At 32.7% G+C, this 13,170-nt stretch overlaps 1 protein-coding gene across 1 annotated transcript; it reads left to right on the forward strand.

The window, feature by feature from the left end:
* Positions 1-5,839: 5,839 nt before the first annotated feature.
* On the forward strand, positions 5,840-10,959 carry LOC119637905 (venom acid phosphatase Acph-1-like; the record flags this gene model as incomplete). Its single annotated transcript, XM_038034347.1, has 7 exons — positions 5,840-5,902; positions 9,445-9,543; positions 9,619-9,702; positions 9,783-9,941; positions 10,043-10,228; positions 10,369-10,710; positions 10,771-10,959. Coding segments are annotated over 7 exons (1,122 nt in total), but the record flags the coding sequence as incomplete, so codon positions are not given.
* Positions 10,960-13,170: the final 2,211 nt, after the last annotated feature.

The following is a 13,170-nucleotide window of genomic DNA, read 5'->3' on the forward strand; positions in this document are numbered from 1 at the left end:
TTATCATACGTGTATGAAAAAATTATATGATAATTGCTTCAAAACAGTATTATTATACTAAACATAATTACTTGTTAATTTATATGTAATGCATGGTGTACGAGAAAATTAAATGTATATGTGAGTTTCTGTCTATGGCATATGGTTTTTTGTTAATAAATTTTTTCTGTTTTCAATCTCTATTATATTCAATAGCTTTTGATTTAATCTACGATTTACTAATTAAGGTGGCCAGATAATTGTCAATGAATATGCTCAGATGAGTAAAAATTTTTGGCCACTCAACTTGATAAAGCTTTTTTTAAGTTTACATTAGATAAGAGAGAGATAAGTTATATTAGATTAAAGAAGATAAATTTATATAGAAAAATATTAAATAAAGTTTATTCAATGCGTAATGCATTGAAACTTTGCAGTAATATAAATACTATCATCAACGGATTTGTATCAGCAAGTATTTACTACCTCGGACAATGAGAAACTCTATGCAAGGTACATAAGGGAGGAATTAAAAAGAATTTTATATCGCATATCATTTTAACTTTGAATGTAATTGGTCTTCTGACCAAATCTTATATGTTTAAGCTTTAAATACTTTTAAAAACCAAATCTCTTTTACGTGCTCTTAGAATTTTGCCATTATAAGTTTTGAGATTTTTAAATTCTGGAACCTTATAGTAATGGCATGTTGTTACCATATAGGTAAAATGGGTATACTGGTATGTAGTGATACCATAATAGTCTTCATCTTCTCCTTTTAGACGAAAGGCAACAACTTTTAGACGATTAGAAACATCTACAGAAGTTTTAAAGTGCATCTTAGCATTTCAAAAGTATAGTTACTTTGTTATACCCTCCATCTTTCAGTGAAAGGTGTATTCATTTTGTCGAAACGTTTGCAACGGCCAGAAGGAAGCATCAGAGGCCGCGAAAAGAAAACATTTTCTCAAATTCTAAATCGATTTAAACATGTCCGTCTATTCATCTGCAAAATTAAATCGCAAAAACATTAGAAGTTCTTGCATGCAGATTGGTATTGAAAATGGGCAAAAACGGTGAAAGAACACGCCCACAATACAATGTATACTGAGAACACCTCTGTTTTTCAAAAGGAATTAAAAGTTGATTTTTTTGCTCATTACTTATAAACTGTAGCAAATAAATTTACAAAAATTTCGACGCATATTCTATTGGCGATGCTGTAGCAATTGCGTACACAACGAAAAAAAATTGACCACACCTACCCAATATTATAGTGTGTTAAAATTTAATTATTCTTTCAATACTTCTGTAACGCGCAGAGACAAGCTTCAAAATTCCCATAAGGTGCATAAATTCTTGGCCGTCTGCCCATCTGTTGGATGGCGCAATTTTGTAACATTTGTGGTAAACATTCTCCTGTTAGCGAAAATGCAGTTATCGCCTATAAATTTGCAAAAGAGATTCGAATCGACCTAAACGTTCCAAAAGAAACGCCTTCAAAGTTCATATGTCTATACGATAAAAACTTTTATTTTGAAAATAGTAAAAAACAGCTGCGGAAACTTCATATTATAGAGCATAAAAATTTCGTTCTTTTACTTCTTTTGCTTTGTTTAGGAGAACGATGATGGCTTACTTGTTTTTGCATTTCTTTCAAGTGTTACGTAGTCCGATATCGGGGAAATAGTTTACTTTTGAGCACCTTGTACTCATATTCGTTCGTAACGTTTTCTGCAACAGAAGTTTTCAAGATGAAGATTCACACGCCATTCCTTCTCCCCACCCCTCTCTTTCTAAAAACTTTGCTGATCGCCATCATTCCCTGGCTACCCGTTTAGAGAAAAAAAGGAAAAAAGAATGCACATGTATTGTCGCGTATTTTTGGCAACACTAATCCTTTCAAGCTATGCTATCGCTCTGGTGCAAAGTATAATCGGTGAGAATCATAGATAGCTAAGACCGAAAGTAAACATTGTGACATTTGTTAATTCAGTCAGAATTAAAGAAGTCTTGAAAATGAGCCAACATTTTGACACAAATATTTATATGTTGCAATATTGCTCCTACCGATTGAATATGCTTAATCAAAATCATCAGCATACATAAGGTTCGCTCATAAATATCAAAATTTCATTTTAATTTTTATTTTATTTCATTTATTAATTTATTAAGTAAATATAGAGCCGTAGGCCTATTACCTACTTACATAGACACATTTTATGTGCAAAAAGAAACTACAACATAAATGAATATGCAAGTCAGCTAAATGACTGCAAATGTAACTATCTGACTCAATAAATTCCGTAATCATCAATTCCTACCGGCAACAAAGTATGAGTTACGAGTTGAGTAGTGTAGTCAATTTTCTTCTAAACGTATTCAAGGCATCATCAAGCCATTTCACCGTAAAAGATTTTGCGGCTGGTGAGTTATCATAATAAAACCACATTTTTCCAACTCATAAAGAGTTCTATTCGTTTTAGAGAATTGCAGTTGCTTTATTAAAATACTTGAGGAACCAGATTAAACGATTTGGTAAAAGCAGATAAACAACCTGAATTTTTAATAACCGGGGAGATAATCGGGAAAGGAGAACTTTGAGAAAGCATGAACAGAGAAGGAGATGTGCTCTCTAAGTGAGACATTAAAAGCAAAGCGTCTTGTATGGTTAATAATACTTTGAAGCCTACCTAAGTTAGGTCTTGGGCGCCCAGAAAAGGTTTCAAAACAATAATTAACAAGGAAGCGTATGCGCAATGTAATGTTTAAAGGGTATAGACAGATATAGCTTTAGATTACACAATTTTCGGAGCGTAAGATAAGCTTTAGCAGATGGGCGCCAATATTGAGTTGGCGATCAAGAATTACCACAAGACAAGCCATTGAATCTACAAGATCAGTGGAATACCCTGATATTTTTACATTGAGATTGAATGACCCGGCTTGAAGAGAGTTGAAAAGTAAGGCTTTCGTCTTACTGGAGTTAATATGAAGCATATTATCTATCATTTACAAGTTCACAATTGGCAAAGGTTCGTTAATACTGTTTTCAAAAGAATGCAAATTGCTTGCATTATCTTCATTAGACGCTGAATGTATTTTTTCTGATTTTTACAATGTGCGATTTTGTTGAGCAAAGAACTATCAATCGGTTATGAAACGGATATTACGGAAAATGATGCGAGGATCTACGCATACGTCCCGGGAACAACCGATAAATCACGCGAATGTCTAGCCAAGACTGGAAAAACCCTCGATGTTGTCGCTATCATTGTTCTCATCGGGTAATTCTTGAAGATTCATAAATTCATTTTGCATATTTCTTATTTTAACCACTTTCGCAATAAATTCAATATAATACCACAACAATAAACGAAACAAGAACTGCATTGAATTAATTTAGTTTAGTTTAGCGTGTCAGGTGAAACTGTGAACTCAAAAATTCGCAATATTTTCCGCTTGAACCACTTTCATAATTATTAGTGCCGTGGGTGTTATATACATACTATTCCTGTCCGAGTACTAAACTAAACGCTGAAAAATGTGAGGTACGTGAGTAGGTAAGTTTTTTTCTAAAGTGCAGATTTTGTAGATAAACCGCTTCAAAGTTTTTGCAGTATATTGCATATCTTGCCGGATGCGTTATTGCGTTGCATGCATCTAAACGCAATGTCGATGCTTTACAGACTTTTTATTTCAGTAAGAGCTGTAAGTAGTTATTGTCTACCCATTCTACAACAATCTCTTTGAATATATTTCATGTATTCGTTCGTTTATGTTAGGTAATGTGGTGTTAATATTGCTATATGCAGATCATTAGTTGAGATGTCATACATAGATCAATTATATATCCTCGTGTAACATCGCTATTCATTTGTAGATAATTGTTTACACAATGAATGATCGGCACTATTTGTGTGTAGTGCCGCTTGAATCGGATGCCGGTTATTAGAGGGTGAAAAACATACGCGGAATTTTCCAGAGTTTACATTGTTAAATGGTAGCTAGCAACTTATTTTACTGTGCAACATGATTCATTGTGGTTTTAAGGTCGTAGTCTATTTCTGATATTGTCTCTATTTTTTTCGAGAATAACGAATTTATTGCGTGATAACGTTAAATAAGCTAGTTGTGTGTATAGGGTAAAGTTGCGACTAGAATTGTTTTTTACAAAGAGTAAGATGAATGCGCCAATTAAAAGCTCAATGCAGTCGACTTTAATATATTCGTCTGATTAACGCATTTGAACTTGAAGCCTAATTTCGGATTCAGGCTTTCTACTAATTCTAATTTCTCAGCTGTGGAGCTAGTATAGCTTTGTAGTTATTAATTTGCGAATACGCTACAATAAATGATATGTAAATACATTTGCTTCATAAACAAAAAGCAAACATAAGAAAAATGATGACATGTTACGAAGGAATTACGTTAATTATTTCGAAATTAATTTTTAATTGGTTTCACTGTATTTAACTGTGAAATATTCGTTTTTTTTTTTTTTTTTTTTTTTTTTAACATGATATTCATGAGAGAGCGATTGTTCTTCACTAATTCTATTTTAAATTTTAATAAACAATCAACATTATTTTATTTACTTTTCAAAGAAAACATAATTGAAATATTATAAGAAATTAAACCTGCTTATATATAGGTAAATTACTACGCTAATAAACAACTATCCTCAATCATAGTTGTATTTCCTTATTGAAACTAGTGGTTAGTTAATACGAGAGATACACTCATTTTGTGCGAAATTTTGAAGAGTTTATTGAAGTTTCTCCGTCAGGCATTTGTAAGCATTTTTGCATTTTTCCACAAATGCTTAAACAAATGTTCAAACAAGTTTTCAAATGAATAGTTGCAACATGTTGCAAGCATTGCTATTAATGGAAAAGTAGTGATATTTTGAATTTTTCTCGATTTAGTTTTGACAGTTGAGCAATATTTTGTGGCTGAATCATGATTAATTTAAGGATATATGCACGAGTCTTTTCTTTGTCTATTTCATCTCCTGCTGTTCCTTTAATATAGGACAAACGGACAGATGGACATAAAAACGGGTATAGTGAACTTGGCAAAATATCTCACATTTATTAAGAATATAGACAGTTTTGGTAAGAATTTCTAGCTGACGCAAGTGAAATGAGAAAATTTAATGCGCCCTACCTTCTACGCCTGCTAGAAAATTGTTCATTGCACCTATTGTGCGCTTTTGTACGCAATTGAGTATTTCTCACATCTATGGGTTTTTTATAAAAAATATTTGTTATTTAAATATTAAATTATTTTGTGAATAATTTTAGAATAACACTAGAATAATTTTCCCCTGAATAAGTTATTCAAAATCTAAACATGGTTCGTTATGTGTGTAATAGAATGTAAGGTGAAGACTCAAGTGCCCGATAGCATCACAGACAGAGTACAATTAAAAAATAACTTTCGCACATAAATGGGTAACAAAACCAAACATTTTTCGTCTATGTATAGATATATGTTTTTGTATGATGGAGTTGTACGTGCAATTTTAACAGAAAACAGCATTGCTTGACTAGTTGCGGCCGGTGGCGACTGACGCTGGTGGTAACTTACTGAATGCCTTTCATATACCTCAATTGCGGTTGATTTAGGCTCACACTTAGTTCTGATCTGTTGTCTCATAAACACCGAAAACTGGAAGAACAAGAACAAGAAAAAAAGCAAACAAATGGCTTTTCGCAGTATTTTCGTGGCTATTATAGCAAGTTGCTGGCTACCACAAACTTTTTGTGGCAGTTTTAATGGTTACAAGTTGCCGTTTGTGAATTTGAGTGCATCTCAGACATACAATAATCATAATTATTATCATAATTATTATGATGCGGAAAATTTAAATATTACTACAACTGCAACACCGCCAACAACGTTGCAATTAGTTCATGTGGTAATTAAAGTTTTTTTTTTCGTTTTTTTTTTTTTTTCCTTTTGTTCTCTAGCTTTGTTTTCTTAAGTGATTGTAATTTTGAACGACAAGCTGTGTTACAATATAGTCAACCTTTCTAATCATACTATGATGGCGGCCTTGAAGGTCTTATTCAGTTTAATTTTCAATTAAAATGCATTTTATATTTAGGGGCCGCTATCAAAAAAAATTGGGGTATATTAAACGCGCTTTCTTGTTGGTGCCATCAGTGAAAAATTACGCTTTTGATGTCAGTCTGTGCATACTTTCTTCATTTTATCTATCGCTGTTGTTGAAATGCCCTCAGCAACGAAAATTGAAATACTTAATGATCGCGGATGAATTTTGAAAGTTGACACAACCCATAGCAGTCGCCAGAATAGGAAAAATGTAATTATTTACTATTTATGTATTGATCTAAAACTTTGTATATATATATAAAACCGCACGCCATATCAAGAACCTCTTATAAATAGCGTCGTAATAAGACTTCTTTTGCTTATTTTATTGCTTATCATAAAAGATATTGTTCCAAAAGTTAGTACAAATATTTAAACATATCCCCGAGAATGATCTTAATCGAGAGAGAATATCATTCGGTTGCGAATAACGGAAAAATTTGCAAATTTTATGTACTAGTTTAAGGCCGAGGATACAAAAGATTTTCAACAAGACGGAACTAGTTTTTCTCTCTGCATACAAGTATGTTTTAAATGTAAATTGAAAAGAAAAAAAAATGAAACTTCAATTTATAGCATTAAGTTTTACAAAAAGTTTTGAAATTTTATTGTTTTTAATATCATTGCAAGTATTTTTATAATCATTATCATAATTAGATGCCTTGTGTGCGTGTGTTTTCTCCTTAATTACTTTAATGTTATCTATATGCTGATTAGAGTATAATATAATAATATGCATATAAATTGAATTTTTCTTTTTTTAATAGTTTTTGGTTCAGCTTTGTTTTTATAATTATTTGTTTTGCGTAGCTATTTTCAAATAGCATGTTAACTTTGTCAGTTCACGTGGAACATCAAAGCAAAACAAAAATCACCATTGAATGCCCTTATAAAGCAACAAATTGCTTTTATTCAAAGAGAATTTCTGATTCAGGACGACTGTAGAGTTCCCCATACGAAACGTGTGTAAAATCTATCCGGAATGGTTAAATACAAATGAAAGTTCTTCCCTTTTTCGATTCAAATTTATTTCGTTGCTCATTCCTACTTGTCGTTTTTCCCACTTCGAAAGTTTTTCGTTGATGACACCTCTTACAGCCCTTGAAGATCGGCAAAAATGGAAAGATTCTTTTCAAAATTTTTGTAAAATTGGTATGTCTGTATATACGAACGAGTGGCAACTTTATGATTTAGCAAACGAAATTTTATTTAAGGCATAAAACCGCATTTGAAGCTTTTTTTCAATTAGTTTTTGCGTTGTAAAAAAAAAAAAAAAATCGCACACCATTGGAAAATAAAGTTTACAAATAAATGCAGCAACATGAGGCTCAGTGCAATGCCAATAATTAAGAGGAGAAAAAATTTAGCGATACCTTTTACGTATTTTTTTTAGATAATATATTTTGAGCTCTTTACGCTCACTCCGATTATGGATAAAGTGTCAACTCTCTGTAGTTAAATTGCAAGTCCGTTCATATGTTATATGATCGAAAATTTTTATAAACCGTTTGCAAACACCGTTGAAGTGCGTGAACCAGTAAAGAATCCTTCTCTTAATAGTCATCCTTTGTTATATTCAATGCAATCAATCCTTATCGTATCCTCCCCAGTACGTATTCAGGAGAACATTTGCGCTTTTGCTTTGAATTTTAACACAACAGCAATTTATTCAATAAATAAAATGAAACATAGTACGTTAGTTAAAGTACTATCGTTTGACATTATTTTTCTCTCCTTTCGCGCAGCCCATGAATTCTGTACAACGCGCGTTCTGGTCATAAGAATTTAAAGACTAATTGAGTGAAACTTAATTGGTAGCGCGAAGAGGGCATAAATGGCGGGTACAACGGAAATGACTGCGTTATGCTGAAAAATCAATTCATCTCTCATTCCTGAGGTTATTTTAAGATTATTTTTCCGCTCAATTGCTTTATTACATTCGACGGCTATTTACATCGTCTATATCCGGACAAAGTTAGAACATAAGTCGCATTTGTAAGCGGGAGCCTACAAAGAAGTTTTGGAGGCGCTCGACCGGATCCAGCGAATAGCTTAGATGCGCATAAGGGATGAAAGTGTATCCAAAACTCTCGACACCCTGGAGCACTGGCTTATTGTAGGCTATGTGGCACTTATGTATAGATACATCCAGGGCATATTTTCCACAGAGATAAAAGTGATATGTCCATCAATTAAGTACGGTGCCACGGACCACAAGAATTTGTCAGCATTCCCACTCACTAGAAAATTATTTCAGCAGTGTTTACCAACGTGCCCGACGTTATCGCGCTTAAGGTACATAGGCACTAAACCGTCTTTCGATCTTTCTCTACCTATAACTCTTCCTGCCCAGCATCGCAAGAGACTTTCCATGAGAATGGCTGGTCATAAAAGAAAAAAATTGCATAGGGTATGCGTTTCTACTGCTAATGTTAATGTTTTTGGCTTTAATAATTTTTTTTCCTCTGTTGGAGATTCTATTGTGTTTGTTTTTCATTACCAGCCACTAGTCAACAGCAACGTTTTTGACATAAAACAAAGAGCTAACGCTTCTCGCAAATGGAATTTATTTGCCATCTACTACAAAACTAAAATATCGTTGACATTTCCACGAGACAACTTTCACTGCAGCGTAAGGCCAAAGTATAGATAGCACTTTGGCGTGGATAAGTCAATGAATTATTCCATACCAATTACATTCTGTCTTAAAAAAAGACTCGTCTTCGGCCTTTAGTTATCAAGATCTACGAGTTTGATCTTACAATTGTCGAAAAAAAGTTGTGAGCCGATCGATGAAAAAAATTTTCGAAAAGTGCATGTATGTTAAATTTATACGTTTTTTATTAGGCAGTTATTAAATATTTTTACTTTTAATTAATCGCCTTCGCTCGTTTTGCTAAAGCAATAGTCATACAACCTAAAACGCTCATATGAACAATAATCTCTCAGTTTCCATTGATACATATTCGTCGGGTCAGGTGCTACAATAGGATAGGTGGAATCATTCAGTAGTGAGATGAATTTGTTATAGTAGGCCGCCAGTCTTCGTACTCGTATAGTTCGAAAAACTTTTTTATTTCCAAAAATAGTCGGAAAATTTAAATGCAATTTCATCAATAACTTGTGGTTGACAGTAGATATATATATATATAAAAGCCGAAATCCGAAAGAAAACAGCTGCTTGGTATGGTCGGCCTTCTGGCATAAGTACTTGTTTGTTTCTTTATCGTTTAGGATATTTATTAAAAAAACCTCCTTCATGGTATTATTAACTTGCAGCTTCAATACTTTTTTAAGTCATGTTATTTTTTATTAAATTTTACATTGTTCTTTTTCTTTTTCCAGCTGTTTCGCCATGGCCCGCGTACACCGGTCAACACATACCCAAATGACCCGTACATAAGAGAAACATTTTATCCTTATGGTTGGGGACAGTTGACAAACGTAAGACTAATAATCTATCGTTCCTAAAGGTGTACATGTTTTTTGATAAGAGATTTTTACCGCAAACTTTTTAAGGCGGGTAAACGTGAACTCTTTAAAATGGGTCAATGGCTGGCGAGACGTTATGAGAATTTTCTAACCCAATTTTACACACCAGAGGTATGTTGTACATTATATGCGTACATTATATACATGTGTATAAAAAAGTAAACTTTTATATAATAAGTTTTTTTGTGCAGCTGCTCCACGTTCAATCATCTGCCTCACCACGTACTTTGATGTCAATGGCTACCGTGTTGGCGGGCATGTTTCCACCTAAGAACACAGTAATGGAATGGAACATAAAACTGAATTGGCAACCTATACCCATTCAGGCACAGCCTTTAGACAGGGATATTGTAAGATAAAACAATTTGAAAACAAAAAAAAGAAAAAAAGAAAAAGAGAATTGCATAACAAAAGAATTACTTGAAACAATTGCTTTTATGTTATTGTACAGTGGCTGCGCATGACAGCTGATTGCCCACGTTACCAGCAAGCATTACAGGAAGTATTACAAAGATCGGAAGTGCAACAGGAATTAAAACGGCATGAGAATTTATTTAAGGAATTAACTGAGATAACGGGACTAAATGTAACAACGGCACACGATATAACGTCAATTTATATAACACTGCTGGCAGAGGTGAACTGAGTCAATGAATTGTATTGAAGATTTTCACAATACCTATAGTATTCTAATACTTCATTGTGAAAATATTGAAATACTGCATTTTTTTTTTTTTTTGCCCCCTTTTTCCTTTTTTTTCTATTAAATTTCTATAGCGTGATTATGGCTTAAATTTGCCATCTTGGACACAAAATTATTATCCATTTAAAATGCAATTTATGGCTGAACAAAGTTACATATATAATGCGTACACTACCGAGATGCAAAGAATTAAAGGAGGCCCTCTGCTGCAATTGATGCTTGAGCATATGCTGAGCAAGGCAGAGGGGTCTTTAAGACCTTCACAAAGAAAAATTTATATGTATTGTGCTCATGACTGGTCAGTAACCAATTTTCTGATGGCTTTAAAAGTATGGAAACGGCAGTTGCCCAAATTTTCGGCATTGGTATTAATTGAGTTGCACCGTCAAATGTCCGGTAAGGACTATTACATTAAGGTGAGTAATTTAGAGGCAACATTTTTATTGCCGTCGTATGTTTACACGTTTTCCTTATAGTTTTTCTTTAGAAATGATCCCAAAGCTATCTTGGAACCTTTAATATTGCCCGGATGCACGGTCGCTTGCCCTTTGGATAAGGTTTTAGAATTAGTCAAAGACGTTATACCAAACGCTGCCTACGAAGAGATGTGTCGACTAAAGGAAGGCCCAGCATTTGAAAAGTATCTGAAAAGCGATTATAATTAAAATAAAAAACCTACTTTAATTGTGGGTCGAATTTTTCCTTTTTTCTCGCATTTCTATCTACTACTAATTTAGATGACCGAAATTGTAGGGATCTTTTTTGATCAGATCATGAACATTTGTAAGCTTGTTAGTGAAAACGTTACTAACATCATCTAGCATATAGGGGAGGCAAATTTTACTTTATTATTTTTTTAACAAATTCGTTTGTATTGTAACCACTTATAACGGAAGAATGGAAATACGGACGGATATAATGGTAAAGTTGCCATAGAAAGAATGTCTATGAGGATATGAAGAAGAAAGTTGAAGAAAGAGAAAGAAAGGGTATTTAAGGGTTATGTTCGATAAAGAAATTTGAACACATTTGGACTTACATATATGTGATTCCAACATCCAATAATCTGTCTTTCCAGCTCTTTTATTTATATTTAAATTGTTTAAGAGCTAAAAGTAAACTTCAAATTGCTTTAATAAATTGAACGTTGTGTGCAATGAAAAAAACAAGAAAAAGAAACAGTCACCTTCTCTGTTTATCCATCTATGTGTTGCATCAATAAAACATTATTTAATCACATTGTGATCTTATGCTTGTTAAGAAATTATACAACAATAAAAAAAGCAAAGATTGCGGTAATTAACAGCAGCAAAAAGAAAAAAAATTAATAAATGAATAACGTAAGGTTCTATACTTTCTCTATATAGAAAACACATTGTTCCGTTCTGAAAAGTTGCTCTCTTTCCCTCTCCCCCTATCCGACTGTCTAAATGACACTCTCTCTCTCTCTCTCTTTTTCTCTCTCTTTTTCTCTCTCTCTCTCTATCTGTCTGTCAGTATCTCCCTCTCTATATCTCGCTTGCTCCCTCTCTCTTTCTGTTTGTCTCACCGCCATCAGATATATCTTTCTATCCTGTATGAATGCAAGTAACTATCATTTTAAGTAAATACAAATTTAGTCAAACATTTAAGTGGTCTTTGACTCGATTTCATATTTCTCGCTTCGTATGCAGACAATATACGTATAAGTAAAAAAAAAATATATATTTATTAGTTTGGATTGATGTGAGTGAGTGAGTGAATCCATACACACGGTGACATTAAAATTTTTCAACAGAATTAAGTAAACGTGGAGTAGCCGTTTAGAATCGAAACTAGAAAGCGGGCATTGGTAGTAAAAAAAGTATTTTTTTAAAATCAAATTATAAGTTATTTAAAGAAAACGTATTTAGTCATTAGGTTCGTATTAAGTAATAAATTTTTTTGTTTATAAATTTTTAAAATTAATTTTTAAGTGAACGCGTACTAGTTTAAATATATGTATGTGTGTGCTACACTATATATAAAACATTCGCGAATTTGTCAAGGTAATGGTTGCATTCAAAAAATCGTTTATGCTAAAATACTTGACGTTTCACAATTTTACAAAAAAAAAATTAAATAAATAAATGAGAAAAAATAAAACAGAGAATAAATAAAAGGAAAAATTTTTGTTTCTACTAACTTCAATTCGAATTTGTAAAGCTTAATAGAATTATATACATATTATTGTTATTATTATTGTTACTTCCTCTCCTTCTTCAACAAGAAATCTATACAATCTACAACTGAAGCGAAGATAGCTCACCAAGATAACGCACATTTTTATGGTTCGTGTCTTCAGTAAAAGTCTTCGCTAAGTAACGATTTATTGCGAAATAAAAAACAAACATGCAGAATAAATACTAAAATTAAATAATATTAGCTAGAATGCGCATATAAAACATATTAAGCCTTTAATTATGAACATAAAACATAAAAGCTAAGTTACTGCTACTAAATCTCATGCAAAATTTGCAGTGCAAATACTAAAAGAAAGCAATGTTCAATTTGCGCAATAACAATTTTCAGAGACATTAAGCGGCTATACATTTTTGATATGCCGTGCAACACGCTACAACCTAGCAGAACCTAATTTCATTACCCTGGGTCCAGTTCATTACCGTAAATTTCGCCCCAAACCAGCCCTCTCCATATACGCTTGACGAATTCCGTCAAGCATAGATTTTTGAAATGTTTTAAAAGACGCTAAAACATTATGCATATAATTTTAATTTACGGTATTAGCTAAAATTTTTTATAAACACTTTGTGTATTGTAACTTTTCGCCAATACTACACATGCACTATATGGGTAAATAGTAGCACAAAAATTTTTTTTTAATTTCTTACAACATT

This window comes from Glossina fuscipes, unplaced genomic scaffold, assembly GCF_014805625.2.
Source record: "Glossina fuscipes isolate IAEA_lab_2018 unplaced genomic scaffold, Yale_Gfus_2 61, whole genome shotgun sequence".
NCBI lineage: Eukaryota > Metazoa > Arthropoda > Insecta > Diptera > Glossinidae > Glossina > Glossina fuscipes.